Raw genomic sequence first — 26,425 nt, forward strand, 5'->3', positions numbered from 1 at the left:
CATTGGCTTGGGGGTGTGTCACTGAGGTGACCCGGTGATGGATCTTTTTTTCTTCACACCATTCTTTGAAGGGACTTCCTTCAAACTTAGTGACATTATCACTGATTAGGACCCTTGGGGTACCGAAACATGTGAGGATGTTTTTCCACATGAATTTTATCATTTGTCTTCCCGTGACGACGGTCAGGGGATTAGCCTCGATCCAATTAGTGAAGTAATCGATAGTGACCAATTGGAATTTATCTCCACCTAGGGCGGTTGGAAATGGTCTAACAATATCAATGCCCCTTTGGTGAAAAGGTCAGGGACTGCAGATGTTGATTAGTGGCATGGCGGGTTGGTTTTGGGAAAGGAGCAAAAGCTTGGCACTACGGGCACTTTTTGGTGAGCTTGGCTGCATCCTTGTAGATTTCTGGCCAATACACCCCTAGGCAGAGTATCTTCTTGGTGAGTGCCCATGCACCTTCATGCGCTCTGGCTTCCCCTGCATGAGTCTCTTCCAAAAGTGATTGTCCTTCAGAGTGGGTGATGCACTTTAGCCATAGTTCCAGGTATCCCCTCTTTTACAGTTGTGTGTCCCTTATAGCAAACTGCAGGGCCTTGACCGTGATTCTCCTAGCCTCTGTGGGGTCATCTGGGAGGATCCCATGCAGGAGATAGTCTATGAAGGGTTTGGTCCAATCAAGAGCTGTTGTGATAACGTCAACCTGCTTATTGTCGATGCTTCTCTCTGGAAGAATCTCCACCAAGACTTTATTGGTTAGGTGATCGAAAGATGTTGAGGCTAGCTTGCTAATAGCATCGACTCTCGTGTTTTCTCCCCAGGGTATCTATTTGATTGAGAAGCTTTGGAATGATCGTGCTAACTCTCTCACTGCGTTCAGGTACCTTTGCAATCGTTAGTTTATGGCTACATATGTGCCATTAATCTGATTGGTGATGAAGAGGAAATCACTGAGGGCTACAAGGCATCAACTTCTCGGGCTCGTCGGAGGCCCACTAGAAGTGCTTCGCACTTGGCCTTATTGTTAGAGACCTGGAAGTTGAATCGCAAGGCGTACATGATTTCATCATCATTGAGGTTTTTGAGGATTAGACCTTCCCCAGACCCTTCCTTGCTCATAGCTCCATAAGTGTGCAGTTCCCAAATGTCTCGACTCGCCTCCGGTTATGAGGGATCTATTGGCAATAATGTTGGCACATTTTTTACTATGTCAAGAATCTCGACTAAGAAGTCTGCCAAAGTTTGGGCTTTAATGCTAGTGCGTGGGCGATAGTCTATGTCGTGCTCGCCTAGCTCGATTGCCCATTTTGCTAGGCGTCCCAATTTCTCTGGCCTCAACAGGATTTGATTTATTGGGTAACTGGTCAGAACCTCAATCTTTTGGGCTTGAAAATAGTACCTAAGATGCCTGGCCGCATAGATTCATGTGAGCACCAGTTTCTCTAGGGTTGGGTAGTTGAGCTCAGGACCTTGTAATGCTCTGCTCACGAAGTGTATTGGCAATTGTTTCTTATCCCTCGCGACGGCTAGCACCGATGATATAGCTTCATCGGATGCTTCCAAGTACATTTACTAAGTTTTTCCCGGCAAGGGGATAGTCATGGCTAGGATTTGGTGTAAGGCTTCTTTCAGGTGTCGCAGGGCCTTGTCGGCCTCTGGTGTCCATTTGAATTGGTTCTCATTAATTCATCCTTTCAAAGTTTGGAAGAGTGGGAGAGCTTTCTTCAACGACTTGGCGATGAATTTGCCAAGTGTTGTTAACCTTCCATTGATTTCTTGTACTACTTTGAGGTTGTGAGGAGTTTTAGAGTCGAGGAATTATTGTATCTTGTTCTGGTTTGGCGATATTTATTCATTGGTTATTTGATAACTCCATAATTGGCCTTCCTCCACCCTAAAAATACACTTGCCTGGGTTGAGCTTCATTTGTGCTTTCATCAAATTTTGAAAGGTTTCTTCGGTGTCACGAAGCAATGCTGCTTCGTTATGGCTTTTGATAACCATGTCATCGACATAAACTTCGACGTTTCTACCAATTTTGATTGCAAACACTGGCGTTGGTACGTCGCCCCGGTGTTCTTGAGGCCAAATGGATCTTCTGATAACAAAAGGTGTCGCGATCGTTATGGAAGTCCGTTTTCTCTTTGTCTTCTCTTCACATCTGAACTTGATGATAGCCCTTATAGGCATCAAGGAAACACTTGAAGTGGAAACCTTCCAAGGACTCAACTTTCTGATATATCTCAAGGAGAGGTTAATGATCCTTTGGGCAAGCATTGTTTGTATTGGAGTAATCGATGCACATCTTCCATGATCCATCATGTTTTTTCACCATCACTGGATTTGCTCTCCAGGTAGGGAAAATTGCCTTCCGTAGAATGCCTGCATCCACCAACTTTTCCACTTTTGCATTGATTGCCTTGTTCCTATCACCCATTCCCCCCCCCCCCCTTTTTACCTTATGGGGGTGCTTCCCGGGATAATATTCAAGCTATGCTCGATGACCTCGCAATCGATTCCTGTCATATCTAAAGGTTTCCATACAAAGACCTTGGAGTACTGCTTCAGGAGTGCGAATAACCTTACTTTTGCTTCTTCCGATAGGTTGGCACATATTCAGACTAATTGCTCAAAGTAATCCGGGTGAATGATGTGTTTTTATGTGTTGCAATATTCTTCAACTTTTTCAGGGCTTGCACCAGCTCTGGTGCGGGGTGGACTTGATGATAGTGGTGCATTCGTAGGTTAATAGCAACGATTGCGGCTGACCCGACACGTGTGCTAAACTTGATGATATTATGGATTGTTTACGGTATGGCCTTTAGCTGGAAAACCATCGGTCGCCTGAGCAAAATGTTATGCTCTGCTGGAAGGCATATCACTGAGAATCCAATCATTCGTGTGATCTTATCTTTCCCATCATGACTAACTAATGTGAGTGGTAAATGTTTGGTGCCTAGTGGCCATAGACTATGCCCGGTGAAGCCTATGAGTGGACCACCCATCGGAGGTTTTTGAAGGTTTGTATCGATCGGATACACTTTAAGTATAAAGAACAAAAGTAAACTTAATCTAATAAAAACAAAGAACAGAAAGTAAATAACACAAGGAGTTCTCCAAATTGTTCTTTCACCAAGAAAGAGTTTTGTCTTCACCAAGAAGAGGATTTGACACAAAGACGACTACAACACCAAGCTTTGTTAACATTAGAGTTTCACCCTAATGTTCAATATATACTAATCTATACAAGTATATCCCTTGATTGAAGGGATTGTATCTTATCTATACTAAGAACCGATCCTTATCACAATGATATCAGATCTGCTATCTATTTTATATATATATATATATATATATATATATATATATATAGACAAATGATTACATAGAATAACTATACTAAGCGTTAACGCTGATAGGCTTGATACTAGGGGTGTAAACGAACCGAGCCGAGCCCGAGCCTGACCAAGCTCGAGCTCGGCTCGTTTAATTTTGAGGAAGCTCGAGCTCGATTCGAGCCTTAAAATGAAGCTCGAGCTCCGCTCGTGAACAATTTAGTGGGCTCGCGAGCCTAATCGAGCCTAAACGAGCCTATATATATATATATATATATATATATATATATATATATATATATATATATATATATGTGTGTGTGTGTGTGTATGTATGTATGTATGTATGTATGTATGTATGTATGTATATATATATATAGAGAGAGAGAGAGAGAGACTCGTTTAAGCTCGTTTAGGCTCGCGAGCCCATGAATTGAAGCTCGGCTTGAGCTCGTTTAATAAACGAGCCTCATATTTAGGCTCGAGCTCGGCTCAGGCTCGTTTAATTCGATCTCGAGTCGAGCTTTTAACGAGTCGATCCTGAGTAGCTCACGAGTAGCTCGGCTCACTTACACCCCTACTTGATACATTAGCGTTGTCGATGATGTAGAAGTTAATGCTGACAGATAGCGTATAGGAGTGTTTGACTCATCAAATCATAAGGTGTGACCTTACAATCTCCCCCTATCTGATGATGGCCAAACTAATCTTCAATGAATTCTTTAGCTCAAACTCCATGTGCGAGGAAGATTAAAAATTTTAAGTTATTCATCTTTTAACGAGTGCTCCCCCTGAGAAGATGACTTTCCATTTATGATTATCAATCAGTGGAGGCAGTATGTACGAGTCGTAGCTGAGAATGTTGATATCTGCTTAACTCCCCATTTGATTGATAACATCTAGGAGTTTCTTTAGCTAGGAATTTCTTCAGCTTTAGCTAGGTTCTCCCCCTTTTTGACATCAGCAGAAAAATAAAACTGGAGGAGAAAAGCGGATTATCAGAGTTATACCTTGCAGTCTAGGATGATTGTGATGTCTCCTGATAGTGTAGGCTTAAACTACCGTTCATTGACATAGTATTGCGAGATCTCATCAGCGTATGGTTTCATATGCTGACTCATTAATCACTTTTATTCTAAGAAAAGCGCAAGAATGGTATGTTGTGTGTAATACATTTCGGTATGAAATGTACCCATGGACAAAGAATGTCAAATTTTTAATAGTGCATGGATAATATAGTGAATCATTAATTTCTTAAAAGAATAATTGTTGTGAAAGAATGGGTTGGTGTGTGTAATACATAACGGACAATGATATACTCATTGGCATAGATTTTTCGAATCCTCATCGGCGTCTGGTATCATACGCTGAATCATGAAATTATAAAGAAGAAAATATGGAGAGAGTGGATTGCTTCAATTACGCTGAGGTGAAATCAGCATAAATCATTAACACATATAACCCATCAGCAAGAAAGCGTTTAGTTCTTGCATCATAGAGTTTTAGTTGCAGTCCAGAATCAAAGATTCTCCATTAACTCATAATGATACCATGTTATACCTCCGACTAGGAGATCAGGGACATGAATAACCCTTTGTCATTTAAGGACCAAAGAAGTATCTCTTACACTGAAATTGTGCAATCAATATAAGTCATTGGGTTATGTTTAATGTTTCAGCAGAGCATGAGACTTGATGCATACGACAAGCATGCTTCTAAGGACAGGGCCAGGTAAGATAGTTAACTAAGAATAAACACCCAAGCCTTTCTATCAATTTTTTATGTGGACCAGGCAATCTCACTTAGAAAGTTTAGACAATGTTAGACAGTCAGCGTGAGGGGGTGACTCAATGTTCTCAGCAAATGGTCTCGCTGATGAGAAACTTAGAGAGGTTTAGTCACATACAGTATCATTGAAGCGTTGCAGATGGTTTCTAAGCTTCATATTCATCAGGAGCAAGAGAAGAGTAGAAAACAGTCTTTGTAACCAACGAGTTAACTGACTCAAATCCATGAAACCATTGTGTCCTCAATATCAAAACGAGGGAATTCGAGGTTTTATCGCATTATGATTCAATAGATGAAAACAAGACTTGTTGCATTGATGGTTGCTATTTGCATCCATAACAGTGAGTGGAGAATAAAAGAGGCATACACAAGAATAAGAGGACATGATGCCACTCTTTTTCTCAACACTAAGAGCGTTGAGATCTTTCAAGATGACTCCAGTTCTCACAAACTCTGAAGAAGGGAGATGCAGATATAACTTAGATAGGCCTAAAAGATAGATAAAGGAAAGAGGATAATACTTGTAAATACTTGAAACAAGACTTAAACAAACTATGTCAAAATATATAAAAAAAATAAAAGCAGCAATTTTTTTTGTGTTTGTCAAAAATCAAGCAGAGGCAATGTTAAATCAAGAGAACTAGAAAAATAATTAAGTCATTGAAAGCATGCAAAGATCTGCAATCAATTTGTTTAAAGTCTTCTCGTCCAATACCTTTATGAAAATTTCAGCCAGCTGATCAGTGGATGGAATGTACAACAACTCCACTTTTCCCTTCTAAGCTATGTCCCTAATGAAATGATGACGGATGTCAATATGCTTGGTCTTGGAATGATGTACTGGATTTTGTATCATCTGAATGGAACTTGTGTTGTCACATCATATGGGAATCTTTGAGAAGTTTAGACCATAATCTAAGAGCTGATTCTGAATCTATAGGATCTAAGCACAACACCTTCCAGTGGCTACATAGCTTCAATGATAGAGCAAGCCACTGATGTTTGCTTCTTGTTGGACTAGCATACCATTCTATTTCCAAGAATTTGAGATCCTCTTTAAGTGCTTTTGGGATCAATGCCACATCCACCATGATCGTAGTCAGTGTATCCCACCAACTTGAACTTAGAATCACGAGGATACCATAACCCAAGATTGGGTGTATGCTTTAAGTACCAAAAGATCCTTTTCACAGCGAGAAAATGAGATTTCTTAGGATTGGCTTGGTAACAAGCACACAATATAGTAGCAAACATAATGTCAGGGCGACTGGCAGTAAGATAGAGCAGAGATCCTATCATTCCTCGAAAACAGAGTTGCATTCACATCAGCGCCATTTGGATCAGCGCCAATATATCCAAAATATAAGATAATACAATCCGTTAGACAAAAAATATACTAAGACAATATTATAATATTAAAAAATTAAAACAATAATATATTTAAAACATCATTATATTTTGATCATATCTGCGAAAAAGTCATCATATTATGTTGGTGATCGGTTTACTGGGTAAAAGGCTCAAAAAGCAAACAATTGCGAATTTTTAAGACTTAACTGGATAAAAAAAATATAGTAAGGAATAAATTGATTATGAAACCAAAATATAAACACTTTTATGAAAATAAATGGTTTTTAGAGAAAATTACAAATTTGGTATGCATGATTTGTTGATTTATGTTGTTCCAATCCACTGTCTAAAAATATAATTTTACCCTTACATATTGAACACATGGGGGTGAATTAAGGATGAAAGATAAGTGTGGATTATTACTTATCATTTGTTGGTGATTTTAGTGTTATCAACATATTTTAGTGTAGTTATTATTAATATTGAGATAGGATGAGTTCTATTTACTCGCCGAGAGTTGATATGCAAGGTGCACACTCAGGGTGATAAATATGAACTCGGAAATACAGGGATCCAGGGGTATCACCCTTGGGTACGGGGTCAAGGAGCAGCGTCCCAAAACCTAAACGGATTTCTATATCAGGAAAAAGTCCGGACATGCATTTTCCAGCCAAAACCTACTGATGACACCATGATGATGTAGGCATCGGTTATGTCCAATAACAACCCTCTTTTGGCGCCAATTTTGGGTGTAACCAATTTTAACCACTTTTCTTCCTTGTATAAACGGAATGTGAATGTTCCATAAAAAGGGTTGAACTTTCATATATACGAAGATGATCATAAGCAATTCTCTATCTCATCAAACACATAACAGCAACTTACTTTCTGTGTTTCAAACTTAGAAGTGTTCTGACTTCTAAATTGTCCTTCTCGGATTATCCCAAATCTGATTTTGTGATACCTTGACTATAGGGTCGAAATCATAATTTTTGGAAAGTGATTGAAATCACGATCCTAAAAATTATCCAAGTATATTGATATTCTTAGACCTAAAATCTAACATTCAAAATCTGTGATTTGTGAAGATTATCAATGACTGAATTTATCAGGAACATGACTTCTAAATTCAGGAATTTGGATAAGTTTAAGGGTAATGATTTTCTTCGCTGGAAAAAGAATATTCATTTTCGTCTCACTACACTGAAAGTTGTTCATGTTTTAAGCAGTCCTGCACTAGAACCAATGGAGGATGAAACCATTGAACATACCAAAAGAATATGCAAGTGGGACAATGATGATTATATATGTCGTGGGCACATTCTCAATGGTATGTCTAACTCTCTCTCTTTGATATCTATCAAAGTCATGAATCTACAAAAGATATTTGGGATGCACTTTAATCTAAATACATGGAAAAGGATGCTTCTAGTAAGAAGTTCCTTGTGAGTAATTTCAATAATTACAAAATGGTGGATTCAAGACCTATCATGGAATTATACAATGAAGACATGAGGATTTTGGGAAATTTTGAACAACACAAGATGCAAATGGATGAATCCATTTTTGTCTCAAAAGTGATTGACAAATTACGCCCATCGTGGAAAGACTGTAAGCACATTTTGAAACACCAAAATGAAGAGTTGTCTCTGGTACAACTTGGTAATCACTTGAGAATTAAAGAGGATCTTCGGGCTCAAGAAAGTGGCAAAGGAAAGGAAAAGGAAGTCCATGGATCTTCTGTAAACATGGTGGAAGATGATAAACATTAGAAAAATAACAAAGTAAAAAGGAAGAAGAAAGATGACCATCATAAGGGTTCAAACAAGAAAGAAAAACTTGTGCGATGGAATTGTAACAAACTTGATCAAATGAAACGGGATTTTTGTTTGAGGAATAACAAAATAGGTGCAAGCACTTATGGACAAGGATCTAATGATCAAGGTCCAAAACCACAAGGTCAAAATTTTATTTCTGAAAATACTATTGTTGTTATATATCATGTAACACTTATTCCTAAATCATTTTATGTTCATGATGATGACCATACATGGTGGATAAACTCGGGGGGCAACGAGTAATGTATGTAAATATCGCTCGTGGTTCAAGGATTATGAAGTAATAGATGATGGATTGGTGTGGTACATGGGAGAGCATAATAAAGCACCCGTTGTTGGTCATGGTTTTGTGTCTTTATGTTTTAGTTTTGGAAAAATTCTTCTTCTTAAGAATGTTATACATGTTACTAAGATTAGGAAGAATTTGCTTTCTAGTGGTGTAATAAATAGGCGTGGTTATAAACAAGTTTATGAATCTGATAAGTATATCTTATCAAAATGTGGTACATTTGTTGGGTTTAGGTATTATTGTAGTGGCATGTTTAGATTTAATGTAAATGACTAGGTTACATATTCTATATATATGACTTGTTCTAGTATTGACGATTCTTCTTTATGGCATGCTCGTTTAGGACATATACATTATAAAAGAATGCTTGAAATGTCTAAAATAGACTAATACCATCTTTTGATATTAACATAGAAAAGTGTAAAACTTGCATGTTAACTAAGATTACTAAACAACTTTTTCCTAGTGTTAAAAGGACTTATGTTATGCTTGAATTAATTCATAGTGGTCTATATGATTTGCATTCAACTCCATCCTTAGGAAATAAGAAATACATAGTTACTTTTATAGATGATTATTCTCGTTTTTTCTATGTATATTTGTTATATTCTAAGGATGAATCCCTTGATAAATTTATGAATTTAGAAAAATGACGTTGAATTGTAACAAAATGATTTAATCAAAAGACTTCGCATTCATTGAGGTGGTGAGTATTATGATCCTAGTTATTTCCAATATGTAGAAATCATACATGAAATAACAGCTCCATATACTCCTCAACAAAATGGGATTTTTGAAAGGAAAAATAAAATTCTAAAGGAAATGTTGACTTCTATGTTGTCATATTCTGGTTTAAGTGATGGATTATAGGGAGAAGCTATATTAGGTTATCTTTTGAATAGAGTTCCAAACAAAAGGAACATGATTACTCCATATGAACTTTGGTACAAAAGGAAACCAAACTTAGGATACCTTAGAGTTTGGGGTTGTCGGGCAGTTATAGGGCTGACTGAACCAAAGATGAAGACTTTAGGTGAAAGAGATATTGATTATATCTTCATTGGATATGTTAAGCATTCCAAGACTTATATGTTTCATGTTATAGAACCAAATGCTTCTATTTCAGCTAACACTGTTATAGAATTAATAGATGCAATATTTGATGAAAATCATTTTTCATCCAAACCTAGACCAAAGGATATGGTTCCTAGTTCCAATGGAACTACCAAAAAAGCTGTACTTGATTCAAATGAATCACCTGAGCATAGAAAAAGCAAAAGACAAAGAAAAGTTAAATCATCTGGTAATGATTTTCAACTTTACCTAGTTAAGGGTTCTAAAAATGAGTTTACATGTCATTACTCATATTGTTTTAGCATTGAAGAAGATCCTAAAACATATAATGATGCGTTGATATTCTTAGACCCAAAATCTAACATCTTTAGGGACAAACTACATTAACTCTTGTTAAAAAAGACTAATTTTATAACTTTAAAACTATATCAACTATAACCAATGTTGCAAAACTCGACCTAGGCTAGCAATTAATCGGAATCGGGGAGGGGCCGGGGCGCCTAATTTGGAAAAGACCAAAAAAACTCAAAATCAATCAAATTCGGTTTCATTTCAATAACATGCGTTATTTTATGTATATCAAGGACTCTCAAGGGTACTTTCTGCATTTTATATTAACATGGAGGTCGTTAATGTAATTTTCACACTTCCCTTCACGAGTGTTGCAACCTTCACACGAAAATGCAAGGAGAATGTGGCAACATGAGAAAAACCACTTCGAGTTTTAACTTTTCGCCAAAAGAACCTCCCTTAAACACATTTTCCCGATGCATAAAGCATGAAACCCATGAACAGTAAAACTTCTTCAAGAATTTCATACAATCTACTTGATTTCTTCCATGAACCTCAAAGTATCCATACATTCTTCATACATGGTGAGTTCAGAAAAACCCATGTTGAAAATGAACCAGAAACGCCTCCTTTTCACCAAGTTACCTCTAATGGCGTTTTCTGTCCTCATGGTCATCTTCATCATCTTCAACCTCTACATAAAAAACCCATTTCAACATTCATCAAATGTCCAAAACTACCCTTCAACAAAGCGATTCAGCCTCCTAATAGGGATCCTAACTCGAGCCGATAAACATGAACACCGTCATTTCCTTCGCCTCATCTATGGAATCCAATCCTCTCCCTTAGCTCAAATAGACCTCAAATTTGTATTCTGCAACCTCACAAAACAAGAACAAAGAGTTCTAATCTCCCTCGAGATCTTAAAATTCAATGACATTATCATTCTTAACTGTTCAGAAAACATGAACGATGGGAAAACCTACACATACTTCTCTTCACTTCCAAATATTCTATCTCACCCTTATGATTATGTCATGAAAGCAGATGATGATGTCTATTTTTCGTCTTTTACCACTCGCATCATCCCTCCAACCACTTCCAAGATCGGATTTGTACTATGGGTTTGTGATTCCATGCCAAAGTATGGATCCGTTTGTGTCGTATATGTCCGGAATGGGGTTTGTTTTATCATGGGATTTAGTGGAATGGATTGCAAATTCGGATATTCCTAGGAATGATACAATTGGCCCCGAGGATAAACTGGTTGGAAAATGGTTAAATCTTGGGAAAAAAGCAAGAAATAGGGTTTCTAATAAGCCTGTTATGTATGATTATCCTGGCATGAATGGCAGGTGTTCACATGAGCTTATTCCTGAAACAATAGCCGTTCATAAGCTCAAAAGATGGGATCAATGGCTTGATGTGATTCGGTATTTTAATGTTACTAAAGATCTTAATACATCGAAGCTTTACAATGGTTTGAACTTTGACTCGGTTTTCAATTTAAAAATGTAAAATTTGTTCCTTTTTTTATTGTTAAATGTTATCGATCATGCTTTTCATATAGATATAGCGGCTTAAAATCAGGATAGTCGACTGTATTTACCCCATTATCTAATTTTTCTTTTTTTTTCCTTTTGATCCGTTGTTGATTGTATGAAATAATTCAGTTTCAATAGTTGACGATGTAATTTCTACATAAAAACACAATGTAGACAAAGAATGTGAATTTCTTTATTATCTTTCTTCATACATGTTAGCTCTCGCTCTTTACAATAATTCATCGGTATTTTATTGGAATCTTGTTTTCTTTCAATTATATTTTCTTGGAAGAACAGGAAGTTATGAAGTCATATTGCAACACTCGTGAAGGGAAGTGTGAAAATTACATTAACTGTCTCCATGTTAATATAAAATGCAGAAAGTACCCTTGAGAGTCCTTGCTATACATAAAATAACGCATGTTATTGAAATGAAACCAATGTTGACAATTATATCTTCTTATATTATATGCATTTAATTTAATTTACTCAATCAATTAAACAGCGGATACTTAAAAGACAAAACTAAATCAATCATCTTCTCAATGGCAATACTCGACACAGTGAAAAACATAACTGGACTCACTGAGTGGTTCGGACAAAACAAGCGACTCAGATCCCTGGTCAACCTCGTAATTGTAGCCGGTTTTTTTGACCCTTCAAAGTCAAAAGATAGAGAAGAAATGGCAGAAATTAAAAACATGCATTTATTAATCGAAAAATACGAATTAAAAGGTCAAATAAGATGGATAGTTGCACAAACGGATCGAAACAGAAACAATGAATTGTACAGGTTTATTGCTGACTCAAAAGGCGCTTTTGTTCAACCAGCTTTATATGAAGCTTTTGGATTAACAGTTATTGAGGATATGAATTGTGGGTTGCCTACTTTTTCAACTAATCAAGGTGGGCCCGCTGAGATTATTGTTGATGGGGTTTCTGGATTTCAAATTGATCCAAATAATGGCGATGAATCTAGCAACAAGATTGCTGATTTTTTTTCAGAAATGTAAAGAGGATGATGGATATTGGAGTAGAATTTCTGATGGTGGTTTGCAACGTATATATGAATGGTAATAGTGTTTCTTTAACCGGTTAAGGGTAAAATGGTCATTTGGTATTAATTATTATTATTCTTTTTTGTGATTTTTTAGCTACACGTGGAATATTTATGCGAATAAAGTGTTGAATATGGGGAACATTTATGCATTCTGGAAGCGGATAAATAAGGAACAGAAAGAAGCGAAACAGAGATACATTGAATTATTTTACAATCTGCATTACAAGAATTTGGTACATATATATTTGCCTATAATTGATGGCATTTTATTTATTATTTTTATTATTATTATTTTTTAATATTCGATATAATGTCACAGGTTAGGACTGTGCCTATTGCTACTGATGAGGTTCAATATGCACCAGTGCCAAAAGCGAAGCTTACAACAACGCCAACTACGAGGCATGTCATCTAAATATATACATTTTTAATTATAATTTATAAAATTTGGTTTTCAGACAAATAATTATTTATTTATTTATTTTTGTCTAGCAGACGTTCGCAATCCACTCTTCAAAGGTAAGAAAAAGACCGGATTTATAATAATTATTGAGTCCTGTTTTGGGACGACAAAAAAGTGTTGACTAATTTCTTGCTTTATTTCAGGCTATTTGGAGCATAAAGGTTTGATGGCAATGCATCTACTTCAAGATCATATGACTTCATAACTTCCTGTTCTTCCAAGAAAATATAATTGAAAGAAAACAAGATTCCACTAAAATACCGATGAATCATTGTAAAGAGCGAGAGCTAACATGTATGAAGAAAGATAATAAAGAAATTCACATTCTTTGTCTACATTGTGTTTTTATGTAGAAATTACATCGTCAACTATTGAAACTGAATTATTTCATACAATCAACAACGGATCAAAAGGAAAAAAAAATTAGATAATGGGGTAAATACAGTCGACTATCCTGATTTTAAGCCGCTATATCTATATGAAAAGCATGATCGATAACATTTAACAATAAAAAAGGAACAAATTTTACATTTTTAAATTGAAAACCGAGTCAAAGTTCAAACCATTGTAAAGCTTCGATGTATTAAGATCTTTAGTAACATTAAAATACCGAATCACATCAAGCCATTGATCCCATCTTTTGAGCTTATGAACGGCTATTGTTTCAGGAATAAGCTCATGTGAACACCTGCCATTCATGCCAGGATAATCATACATAGCAGGCTTATTAGAAACCCTATTTCTTGCTTTTTTCCCAAGATTTAACCATTTTCCAACCAGTTTATCCTCGGGGCCAATTGTATCATTCCTAGGAATATCCGAATTTGCAATCCATTCCACTAAATCCCATGATAAAACAAACCCCATTCCGGACATATACGACACAAACGGATCCATACTCTGGCATGGAATCACAAACCCATAGTACAAATCCGATCTTGGAAGTGGTTGGAGGGATGATGCGAGTGGTAAAAGACGAAAATAGACATCATCATCTGCTTTCATGACATAATCATAAGGGTGAGATAGAATATTCGGAAGTGAAGAGAAGTATGTGTAGGTTTTCCCATCGTTCATGTTTTCTGAACAGTTGAGAATGATAATGTCATTGAATTTTAAGATCTCGAGGGAGATTAGAACTCTTTGTTCTTGTTTTGTGAGGTTGCAGAATACAAATTTGAGGTCTATTTGAGCTAAGGGAGATGATTGGATTCCATAGATGAGGCGAAGGAAACGGCGGTGCTCATGTTTATCTGCTCGAGTTAGGATCCCTATTAGGAGGCTGAATCGCTTTGTTGAAGGGTAGTTTTGGACATTTGATGAATGTTGAAATGGGTTTTTTATGTAGAGGTTGAAGATGATGAAGATGACCATGAGGACAGAAAACGCCATTAGAGGTAACTTGGTGAAAAGGAGGCGTTTCTGGTTCATTTTCAACATGGGTTTTTCTGAACTCACCATGTATGAAGAATGTATGGATACTTTGAGGTTCATGGAAGAAATCAAGTAGATTGTATGAAATTCTTGAAGAAGTTTTACTATTCATGGGTTTCATGCTTTGTGCATCGGGAAAATGTGTTTAAGGGAGGTTCTTTTGGCGAAAAGTTAAAACTCGAAGTGGTTTTTCTCATGTTGCCATATTCTCCTTGCATTTTCGTGTGAAGGTTGCAACACTCGTGAAGGGAAGTGTGAAAATTACATTAACTACCTCCATGTTAATATAAAATGCAGAAAGTACCCTTAAGTCCTTGCTATACATAAAGTAACGTATGTTATTGAAATGAAACCAATGCTGACAATTATATCTTCTCATATTACAATAGTTAAGGTGACATGACTCGAAGAATAAAGGGTACAAATGTTTTTTTTTTTTTTTTCAATTTGAGAGAGTAAAAAAAAATCATTAAAATTGTAAATTGCAAAACTTGTTAACGTTGTTGACCTGTACATCTTGATGGCACATCTCACACACGTGTCGTAGAAATCTCCGCCGCGTGGAGTGGCGCGTGTACATCCAGCAGTTCCTTAAGCCCAAAAACAAAAAATCTCTGTGCTTCCCATTCTCCATCTCGAAATCCCAATTCAATCGTCCCTCAAATTACCCTAATTTCTGGTTTTCTTCTCACCAAATTCTCACAAACCTCTACGAAATCCTCAATCTCTTGTTCCGGAAAGCGGAAAAACTTGAGTTTTCGGAGGTTATATGAAATTTGTTTTTGGAATCACCATTTGTGGATTCAATGGATCGAGAGGAGAGTAATTTGTCGCTAGCAGAATACAAACCGTTCAATTACAGGGTAGTGAATGGTTCAGGTAATATTCATCATCAAACGACGTCAGGTTGGCTCGAAATTCGGCTGTTCTACGTCCGAATCACGCCGTGCGCCGTGAACACCGTGCCGGAACATTTAACGCTGCGGAACCTACGCCGTGAAATCGGCGTGTCACTCGAGATTAATGGATTTAGGGTTCCGTCAGCTAACACTGCTTTAGTAACGTTACGAAGGGACCGTGTCGACAAGGAGTCGTCGGAAGTGACGTATGTTAGCACCGATAATATTAGGGTCACTGGGGCGATTGAATTTGAGGTGATTGAAAACGAAGGAGATGACAGGGAGATGATCTTGTGTGGGTCTTTGGAGAGGATCGAACCAACTTGGAGCAATGGGAGTTTAGATAACGGCAATACTCATACTCATCATCATCACAATCACAATAACAACGGATCAAAAACAGGTTGGAGTATGGATTTCTACGCTGCAAATTTGTCAAAGTTTGGTACTTCTTCCCCGTCGATCGAAGTTTACATTGCAGGATGTTGCTCCTCTGTACCAGTCATATTGACCAAAACTATTCAAGTTAGTCCCCGGAGACGCGGTGGTTCAAGACATGGGATGCTACATGCTATTCCGGAGGATGAAGAAGAAGTCGATAAGGAACCTTTGAGGGACAATGGGGTTCTCCGGCAACGCAAATTACCGGTAACTTGAATATGTTATCAGTTATCTTCTTCCTTATTACTAATCTGCTGTCTGATTACTGATATGTTTTCTTGTCCAGCAGCATACAGCAGGGGAAGAAGCCGATGGGTATGAATCAGAAGGTAAAGTAGTGCCAAGCTACTATTCAGAGGAGATGTATTACGATGAAGATGGGCAGCTTACATGGTTCAATGCGGGTGTAAGAGTTGGAGTCGGAATTGGCCTCGGAATGTGTCTCGGAATCGGCATTGGTGTCGGATTGCTCATGCGCTCATATCAAGCAACCACACGGAATTTCAGGAGGCGATTCTTTTGAGGTTTTTCTCACTTCCCACATCTTCAAAAATGGCAAACTAACATACACTGTACACACTCTGGATTTTGAATATCCAGTAGTAGTCCCTATAGGGCACAATCCAATTCCACCTTCAAATGGAGCTTCTTTGAGAGACATATATAAAGATAAATGGAGCTTTTTTTTGATATATATACATAAAGAAGTAATAGCTCGGAAAAGTAAGTTAATGCGTTTGCTCGAAATGTTGTTTTTGTAGATAGGTTTTTTTCACTCTGAGTTTTGTTTTTAATGTATAATCTCCCTGTGGCACCATAACCCCTTTGTTTTTGCCAATGACTTTTCATTTCTTGTAATACGTTGTTCTTTCTATGGAATCTCAATCAATAATGCACAGTGTTTTTGGGGTTGTATATGAATATATCTTAGCCATCAATCCATACAGCGTTTTTATCATTGATCAAGTTAATGAATTTCTTTTTGTCTCTAAAATCAAGAGATCATGTGAAATTTTTGAAAAAGTTTATGCACATTCTAATCTAACCCCATCTTATCACGAACTCAAGAAAAAGTTGATGTTATAGAGGGAATTATTCTTTGGATCGAACTTGGAAAAAGTTGAAGAGAAAATCCAAAAAAGAATGTTGATTTTTGGGGGAAAAAAGGAGGCAAGAAGAGGACATGTAATTCATCTCCCTCCACAAACACTCGAAAGAAAGGCAAAAGAACTTGTAAAATCTTCCGAAAAGTCTTATTATTTTAGGAAAAGTTACAATTAAGTCCCAATTTCTTTTTTTGAATAAAAAAATCCAAAAAACCGGATAAACCTTACAATTTAACCCTTTTTGACTTTTTCAACCGGTAACTACTGACGTGGCATGCCAAGCTGGAAGGGGTCGCTGACGTGGCTTGCTAATTCAGCACACTTAAAAAAACAAATTACTAAAACAGATTGTAGGGGACGAGTTTCGAACAAGGGACCTCCTAGGCTTGTCCCAAAACTCACGCCAAACCACTCCCTTCACATATATATATATATATATATATATATATATATATATATATATATATATATATATATATATATATATATATATATATATATATATATATATATATATATATATATATATATATATTGTTTATTTCATTTACTTGAAGTTGAAAGAAAAAATGATTTTAAAGGTAGAAAACAGGGGAGAATGGTATTCGAACACGGGACCTCTATCTCCCAAAACGCGACAGTGACCAACTACGCTGAAAACTTTTAGTTCTTTTTCCTTTCTTACGATTAATATATATCTATTGGAAAGTGAAAAAATAAATTACAATGTTTTTCTTTTCCTTACCAGCAATATACACTTATTTATATGTATTTTGTACAACTGGAAATGTATATATGTAATGATTTGTAAAAATACATATAAATATGTATATATATGTTTTTAATTGTAAAAAATACATATAAAATACGTAAAAAACACAAATAAATATATTAATTTTTTAAATTTGATAGTATTAATATTATTAAATAAATACATGTATAGTTATTATACACATAATATATATATATATATATATATATATATATATATATATATATATATATATATATATATATATATATATATATATATATATATATATATATATATACGCGTTAAAAAATATATAAATTTGTTTTAAATGAAGGAAAAAAGTTTAAAAACTACATATAAAAGACCTATGTTTACGTTTTCATTTTTAATAATAATAATAATAATAAATTCTTTTAGTTTATAATGGAGGTATATCGCTGGTAAGGAAAAAAATTATCAAATGGTTGTCGGCATAGTTGGTCAGGTGCATGGTTTTGGTTGTAAGTGTCTCGTGTTCGATTTCCTTCGGCAACCTTTTTCTGCCTGAAAATTATTTCTTTGTAAAACTTCAAGCAAATAGATAAATAATATATATAAGTGTAAAAGAGTATTAGCAGATATGCCTTCTAGCCTAACCTTGCTAGTGGCGTCTTTTTGGTTGGTGAGGTTCCAAGTTCGAACCTTGTTGGCTACTTCTTCTCCGTAACTCCTTTTTTAAGGTTTAATGGCTGACGTGTCATGCCACGTCAGCATCCCAATCCAGCTTGGCATGCCACGTAAGCGGTTACCGGTTGAAAAGGTCATAAAGGGTTAAATTGTAAGATTTAGCCGGTTTCTTGGGTTTTTTTATTCAAAAAAAAAAATTGGGACTAAAATGAAACTTTTGCGAAAATATTGAGACTTTTCTGAAGATTTCTCAAATAACTTTGTTGAAATGTTTTGCAAAAAATTGATGGTGACAACCGACAAAGGTCATATCAAGATGTTTTGCAAGAATCTCATGTAGAATACGAATCTAGTGAATAACAAGAAAATTGAAATGGAACTTGAGAAATGGAACATAAGAATGATACAAGAAATGTGTGTAGGAAGTGTTACAATATATGATGATTAGTAGTATTATATTTGGGACTATTGAGCATGTTTGCGGCTAGAAGAAAGTGTGCATGAAGTGGACATACAATCTACTTCCAAAAAAAAAAAAAAAAAATTTGTACTTAAAGGATATTCTTCATATCACTAATATTAAGAAGAAGTTGTGATTAAATTTGTAAGAGTGCAAGGAGTGGAGCGGTAGTTTCATCTCTTGTGGTACTGCAAAAATGCGGGTTGAGTGGGTTAGGCTGGAGGGAGTGGTGTCACACTCTCTCATGAAACCGCAGTGTCACGTAACGTCACGTTACCATTTACCACAAAAGTGTGGTTTCATACCATACACAATGAGTGGTGCCACACTTTGATTTTTTTTTTAATTAAATAAAAACTATATTTTTAAGAAAAACCATTCATTTTATTACTTCAAAATAAAAATAACATTACATTACAAACTTCAAAAAAAAAAAAAAAAAAAAAAAAAAAAACACTAGAAATTTTAAACCTACAAACTTAAAAAACATACATTAAACGATTAAAAATAAACACACTACATGAAGTCGTCCTCCGAGAACTCGTCTTTCGGGTCATCCTCCGGATCCAAATTGAGAATAATGTGTTGAATCTCGTAAATATGTTCCACCAAGTTCATACGAAGATTGTGAAATGTTTCATTGCAACGAACCTCTGCTCTATTTTCAATGTACTTGTAGCCCCAATTTCTATTGCTTGTGTCACAGGAATGGTTTCCTCTTCATCATACTCACATATCGCTCTTCCTTCATTTTCGATAATCAAATTATGCAGTATTATACATGCATACATGACTTCATGCATTTTTTCCTCGCTTAAAAAATTGCTGGTTTTTTCAATATAAACCAACGTTTCTTGAGAGCTCCAAAAGCCCGCTCGACATCCTTCCTAACTCTTTCTTGAGCTTTCTTGAATTTTTTTTTCGACGAGTGTCATTCGGACACGTAAACGATTTAACAAAAACTGCATACTCGTGATAGATCTCATCAACTAGATAATAACCATATTTATATGGTGTTCCACGCAATTGGAAAGAAGAATCCGATGCAGATCCATCATATATGTTGTTAAATATAGGTGAACGATTAAGAACGTTAATGTCGTTAAGGGATCCCGGAGAACCAAAAAAAGCATGCCAAATCCACTGATCATGTGATGTCACCGCTTCAAGTGTTACCGTTGGATGCCCATGATCACCTTGGGTAAATTGACCATGGTGTGAGGCAGGGCAATTTTCTCATGCCCAATGTAGACAATCTAAACTTCCTAACATTCCAGAAAATCCATGTACGCTAGCATGATGAGATTGCAATTTCATGATGCCATTGCGTGTAGCCGTGTAGGCTTACGTAAATGTTTTGGACCATAAAACTGAATAATAGTTTTGCAAAAATAGTGTAGACTATCTCGTGCGGTCCTAGCTGACATCCTAAAACTCTCGCCCAACGCATCAGGAGGGATGCCATATGCTAATTGACGAAGTGCAACTGTACATTTTTGTAAATGGGTGAAACCGGGTGTACCTCTAGCATCGAGTCGTTGCTCGAAAAAATCACACTCTCTCGTTAGATCTTCGATGTTGTGACATGCTCTACAGGGGATTGGATGCTGGTTGATGGATCAGTCATGGAAGTTTTCCTGATAACACAACACAGAAGAACCGTTAAAGGACGACTGGGTGTTCTCCTGGGACGTCGCTCCAACGATCAAGTTAGTTTCTTAGAGAGAGAGTTTAGGGTAAATTCTGTGATGAAGAAGACGTATCCCTTCCTTGAGCCGAAAGAGATCATTTTATACATGTTACTAACGGATCGTGGGGACCCTGTCCAGAGGGTGTGAGACTTGGCTGTGACATCCCCTAATTTCTTGGCCAGAAAAGACCGATTTAATTTATGCTTTTTAAAATAAAATCAGAGAAATCTTTTCAAAAGATGTTGCGGAATTGGTCCCCAAACAACATATGATAAAAGTTTATCAAAACCCTTCATTAAGAAGGTATATATTTTCCATATATATCAAAACCTCGGGATGTCATGTTCCGATACAGACCAAAAGCATAAACAAGACATTATAAGCCTTACTACAGTTATTTACAACTACTGGCCTATAATCCAAAAATCTCACGTCATCCTCCGACTATGCTCGGGGTCCACTACCTGTAATCATAAAAAAACTGAGTGGGTCAGGCTTGGGAGCCTGGTGAGCATATAGGGTTTTCAACCCACAGTAATAATAAACTTATTAAATTCATCAATCAATAATAACCCTGATTACCCGTTCCCGTTATCCTCACTTTACGTCCCTAAACACTTTTCACAAGGGACCTAGCCTAAAGAATATCATCGGGATGGACACTACTGCTAAGGGGTTTCCTTAGCCATACATGTCCTAAAGGCAACCATGAGGGGGATTGGAGTACAGCGAATAAACACCCAAGTTCATTAACACCTACAGGTTGCAGACCTGCTAATGTTTCCCACTGGACTGTCTAGAAAGTTCGTGGTCGTCATCCAAACTCCGCTAGATGACTGAATCACAAATCACATCGAGGCCTCTCATCACTTTTATTTTATCACACATCACGATCTACCCATGTTCTACCCAACATATTTGTAGATAAAAATACTTATACAGTTTAAAACTTGTATAAAACATCAACTCAACAGTCACCTCAAATAAACAATTAATATATTTACACATAGCACGTATTATAAGGTAAATACTTCATATCTATGTGTAAAATAAAAGTGACTATACACTCACTTGATTTAATGAAAATCGGGCAGCAATTCGTTTCCTAAAAACGATCGTTTCTAATAAAACCGGGAGTTTTATTCAGAAACCGGGCTCTGCGAGGGTCGGGCTTCGAAACCGAAAAGATAAATTTTCCGGGCTTCTCGGGCTCTTCGTGGCGTATTCCGGGGGTTATGATCGATATCGGGGCTTTGGGGATGCTAAGATGAAGAAAATATGAAGAAAGGGGCTAAATATGGCAAAATTCCAAATATAACCGGGAAGGCTCGCATACCCCTTCTATTTATAGGGGTCCGAAGTCGGTTCCGGTGGTGGGGTCCGCAGGCGAGGGTCCGCAGGTGGCTGCACGTGGGCTGCGCATGCGAGGCCTCGGTGTCGCCTCCTGATTGGACCGCGGCCTAGGGTCCGAAGCAGCGAAGAGAAGACACGTGTTACCATCTGCGAGGTTCGGAGGCTAAGGCGGTGCGAGGCTCGGACCAGCTGCGAGCTTCGGATTGGGCCTCCCTTCGGTCGAATTAGAATCCGACACGTTGCTACTGCTCATGCGAGGGAAGGCGACACGTGGCTCGCATGACTCACCAATTTCGGACACGTGGCACTCTTTCAGGGAAGGTGACGTGGCCGAAGCCACCTATGCGAAATTTCTCGGTTTTCGCGCCAAAACTTCTAAAATCCATAACTTTCGCATATGAGCTCCGTTTTTGACGTTCTTTATATGCACGCATACGTAAAATTACGCTCTACAACTTTCGTTTAGACTTCATCGGCTAATTTTGACTTTAATTTTTATAGTATTATTTTTAACAGACCGGGACAGGAAATCCGTTAAAAATTCATAACTTCTTCATCCGACGTCCGTTTTCGTCAGACTTTTTACCGTTGTGCTACTAATGACGAGACCTTCGATTCTCGTTTAGGTCGTGTCGGCTAAAAATCACTCGATCTAAAATTCGAGTTTTTAGTTGTCTACTGCTAAGCTGAAACTTCGAAAAATCATAACTTCCTCATACGAAGTCAGATTTGGGCTTTCTTTTTATACTTACTCTCAATTTAACGAACACTACGAGTTTCGTTTAGATCACTAAGGCCAAAAAGTAGTTTATCGAAAACTCACTTTTTACGACATTCGGCCCCGTGCCGGTTTGTCGCGAAAGTTCGACAAGTCATAACTTCTTCGTTATAACTCGGATTTCGGCATTCTTTATATATCCGTAATCCTTGTCACGCCCACTACAAGTTTCTTAATAGATATCGGCTTTATCTAAAATTTAATTTTTGACGCTCATTTTTTATTCTTAATTAATTAAGCCCTAATAATTAAGCATAAAACACATAATATTCACATAATTCCTTTTCATTTCTTCAAAATGAGTTACAAAGGTTAACCTAGACTATAATGTCAATATTAATGCCTAGCCTAGAAACACGGGCATTACATTGGCCTCCTCTTACTGGGAGAAATATGCCCACACTAACTAACTGCCAGGTAACGTCAGTTATGGGCGTCATCAAACTCTTTGTCACAACCTGATTGGTCGTGAGTGAATGAGAAGATCACAAGGAATATTCTTTCCTCGTGAAGGAAAGCGAACTGTCATCCCGGTGTTGGATTACTTGGGCCAAGACCGGGTCTCGGCCAAGGTCCTGGCTTGATAACGTCCCGTCTATGCTTTCCGTTAAGTTTAACGTGGCCGCACATAGTAACGTTAACATTCGACTATACGTTCGTACAATGGTTTGAACATTCTGAAGCGCCTTCTAAAGTAGTATCCTTGAAAAGTGACATTTTCTTGAAAGTAATCTTGTATCAGACGTTGGTTTGCATCTTCACAATTTCTACAAATAAATCTTTGGGTTTTATGTTCAGCACTGTCGGATGCCCTACTGCATGCCGCTTCATACGTTTGTTCCGCAAATTTAGCAGCAGCGACAAAAACATCGAACATAACATCAAATTCTTCAGAAGAATCAGACGAAGACATTTATTTGATTTTTTTGAAATGTAATGTAGTAGAAAGATAAAAAAAAATGAAGGGTTGAAAGGCTTAAATAGACGTTAAAGGTTAAAAGGAAAAAAAATTAAAACCCAATTTATGACCGTTTGCAACGGTCAAATGTGTTGGTCAATCAAAATCAAGCATCAAACGCTCCCTCCGAAAGTTGCATGCAACCTCAGCCGCACCTGGACCGCACCCGGACCGCACCCAAGGGGCGGTGTTTGTGCTTATGTGGCAAGGGGAGTGCACCCACTCCGCCTGGCCTTAGATGAACCGTTGCTACCTTTTTTTTTCACTCCACTTGTACCATAGGCATCATAAATTGTACCAAATGGTGTAAGTCGGGAGGTGAATTTTCATTTATTGGAGCGTAGATATGTTAGAAGTGATAGGAGGGATAAAAATTGATGTGACGCTGCCATGACATATAAATTAAGTCAGTTGGTGTGGCTCGTCAAGAATCGTGTATGGCGTCTATTTGGCATGGTGAACACTATGCTCATTACATGGAGCGGTGAAGACAAAATAGCAAGGGCTTTCCGTTTCTTTGCTTGTTGTTGTGAATTTTATTTTTTTCTTTTTCTCATGACAAAGTGGCTTGTCGTTGTGATTTTTTTTTTCTTTTTTGTTTTTCTCATGACAACGTCTCAAGGATTACAACACATCTCTTGCTTAGCATTGAAGCAGCAAAGATGAGGTGGAAGTACACAAGTTATACCACATCCTATAGTATTAGGAAGGATGAAAACGATGGACTCTCTCCATCTTATCATGATTGAATATAATAAAGTAACTTCATCAAGGGCTATTGTATTTTCAAAGTTCAAGAATTAAATGTTAATATTCATATTTTTCCACAATTACGACACATCAATTATAAGACAAAAATACATATAAAAATAGGCCGGTTAATATTCATATTTTTCCACAATTACGACACATCAATTATAAGACAAAAATACATATAAAAATAGCGGCCTATTTAGGTTATTGGGTGTGGCTATATATTATTACTTCATATTAGCCTACATCGTTAGAACATACTATTATTTTTCACTATCTGCCGTTTCATACGTTATATATAGCTATTTTCTCAAATGTTATTTCATAAATTAAGAAAAAAAATAAAATATTATATTTGCTTGTTATTGTTGCCCTTAGGTTGATGATTATGTTTCATTAAATTATAGTGAAGGTTATGCGTATCGCGGCTTTTAAATGTATAAACAATCAATTATGTAAATAGACATTTTGATAGAGGGCTATTTAGGATAAATAGTCTTTACAAAAGTCATAGTAATCGTAAAACCGAGAGCATGTATATAGAGAACGTCAAAATCTGACTTTATAAGAGGTGGTTATGATTTTTAGAAGTTTCAGCGTAGCAGTGTACGACACAGAAACCGAAATATAAATCAGTCGATTGTTAGGAAAAACAATCTAAACTAGAGTTGAAGATCTCGTCCATATGATTTTGTCGATATAATGACAGTCGAGAACGAATATCGAATGAGAGAGTTATTATATTTGTATGGGCTTTAAGAGTTTAAGTCTGTTAAAAATATAACTTACAAAATAAAGTCAAAATGAGTCGACGGAGTCTAAATGAAAGTTGTAGATCTTATCGATAACTACGTTTGGATATAAAACTCTTCGAAAACGGAGATCGTACGGAGAAGATATGGAACTTTTAAGAAATCAGAAATCTTCGCGCACAACCGCGCGCACATACCAGATGTGCGGTGTGCACTGACACACCACCCAGATTTTACCACATGTCACTTTCTGCATGGAGCCACGTCATCACCCCCGACCAAGTGTGCGACGCACACCCAACCACGTGCACCCGAGAATCAGCTATAAATAGGCGACGATTTTCATTCATTTCTCACATCTCTTTTCCTCCAGAACCTCTATGGAACTCTCTCGTACTCTTAGTTCCTTTACTTCCTAGTTCCCGGATACTTTAACAATGCCCTGGGGCATCTGTGGTATAGAGCTTTAGGATCTGAGTTATGCCCGCATAATTCCTGATTTTTCGCTAGGATCCCTGTAAGTTAAGCTACGCTTTAAGTGTAACTTATATTTATATTCATAGTCGTGGTTATGGATATATAAATAAGATTTATAAGTAATTCCAGTTATAATGTTGATTGAGCTACTTACGGGAGAGGTGTCTAGAATGATCATGTTGGCTTGGTTGTTGGATTTCAGAAAGGCTATACACTGAAATGATCTTGCCTCCCAATTGTCCGGCCTAGCTGATCCTTATTTGATAGAACTCTCGGTATTCATTGCGATTAGTAAAGGATCTAGTTTTCATTACCAGAACGTCATATAAATTAATAGGTTAAAGTATTATAGGTTAATACTTATTCGACGCACCACCCATTACGTCGGAGGGATATCCGTCAATCATCTGAGTAACTGTCTAGGTGAGTTATCTCACTATACTATGTAGTACAATATATACTCATGTATGTTAGGACATATGAGCTAGTAAGATAGAGTCGATAGTATAGCTTCTATGTGCATGTATCAGTAGGACGTAATGTGTAGTCTCTATGTATGGTTATGTATGTCGGGCGGAGCCCTCCATGTAGTTTGGGCGAGGCCCGTTATGTATGTTGGGAGGGGCCCATCATGTAGTTTAGGTGTGGCCCATTTGTATGCATGTATATGTATTGTGGTATATGGTATCTTGGGAAACTCACTAAGCCTAGCGCTTACCCAGTTGTTACAAATGTTTTTCAGACACTTCATTGGTTCGTGAGAATGGCAAGGTTCGACTGTACAGACGCGCATTCACAACATGTTTCCGCTAAATGTAATTATACTCCGATATATTAATAAATAAATTAAAATGAAAATTTTGGGTT

The 26,425-nt window shown here is 37.0% G+C and overlaps 2 protein-coding genes and 2 pseudogenes across 4 annotated transcripts; 3 read left to right on the top strand and 1 right to left on the bottom strand.

The window, feature by feature from the left end:
- The first annotated feature begins 10,550 nt into the window (after positions 1–10,550).
- Positions 10,551–11,553, top strand: LOC145104580 (beta-1,3-galactosyltransferase pvg3-like; annotated as a pseudogene).
- A 172-nt stretch (positions 11,554–11,725) lies between these two features.
- Positions 11,726–12,988, top strand: LOC145104581 (sucrose synthase 5-like; annotated as a pseudogene). The gene is made up of 5 exons (XR_013707104.1): positions 11,726–11,758; positions 11,811–11,896; positions 12,019–12,586; positions 12,668–12,806; positions 12,893–12,988. The product of XR_013707104.1 is annotated as a sucrose synthase 5-like (transcript).
- Positions 12,989–13,170: 182 nt separating this feature from the next.
- Positions 13,171–14,497, bottom strand: LOC145104582 (beta-1,3-galactosyltransferase pvg3-like). Its single transcript, XM_079041803.1, has 3 exons — positions 13,600–14,497; positions 13,298–13,368; positions 13,171–13,245 (listed from the first exon to the last, which is right to left on the bottom strand). The coding sequence occupies exons 1-3, from the start codon at positions 14,495–14,497 to the stop codon at positions 13,171–13,173; spliced, it is 1,044 nt and encodes a 347-aa protein (XP_078897929.1).
- A 575-nt stretch (positions 14,498–15,072) lies between these two features.
- On the top strand, positions 15,073–16,731 carry LOC145105071 (Erythronate-4-phosphate dehydrogenase family protein). 2 transcript variants are annotated; one of them, XM_079042208.1, is made up of 2 exons: positions 15,073–16,017; positions 16,097–16,731. In XM_079042208.1, the coding sequence occupies exons 1-2, from the start codon at positions 15,277–15,279 to the stop codon at positions 16,331–16,333; spliced, it is 978 nt and encodes a 325-aa protein (XP_078898334.1). In that variant the 5' UTR covers positions 15,073–15,276; the 3' UTR covers positions 16,334–16,731. The 2 variants fall into 2 exon arrangements, with proteins under 2 accessions (XP_078898334.1, XP_078898335.1); XM_079042209.1 differs by having other exon boundaries at positions 15,074–16,017; positions 16,100–16,731.
- The last annotated feature ends 9,694 nt before the right edge of the window (positions 16,732–26,425 follow it).

Source organism: Lactuca virosa, chromosome 4, assembly GCF_052849685.1.
Source record: "Lactuca virosa cultivar CGN04683 chromosome 4, Lactuca_virosa_CGN04683_v6, whole genome shotgun sequence".
Taxonomy (NCBI): domain Eukaryota; kingdom Viridiplantae; phylum Streptophyta; class Magnoliopsida; order Asterales; family Asteraceae; genus Lactuca; species Lactuca virosa.

Excerpts from the sequence above, each read along its gene's own strand:
- LOC145104582 (XM_079041803.1), bottom strand. The coding sequence starts at position 14,497 with ATGGTGAGTTCAGAAAAACCCATGTTGAAAATGAACCAGAAACGCCTC. Across the intron at positions 13,369-13,599 it reads TACATCGAAGCTTTACAATG|ACAAAGAATGTGAATTTCTT; the intron begins GTTTGAACTTTG and ends AACACAATGTAG. Across the intron at positions 13,246-13,297 it reads CTCTTTACAATGATTCATCG|GAAGTTATGAAGTCATATGA; the intron begins GTATTTTAGTGG and ends TTGGAAGAACAG.
- LOC145105071 (XM_079042208.1), top strand. The coding sequence starts at position 15,277 with ATGGATCGAGAGGAGAGTAATTTGTCGCTAGCAGAATACAAACCGTTC. Across the intron at positions 16,018-16,096 it reads TCCGGCAACGCAAATTACCG|CAGCATACAGCAGGGGAAGA; the intron begins GTAACTTGAATA and ends TTTCTTGTCCAG.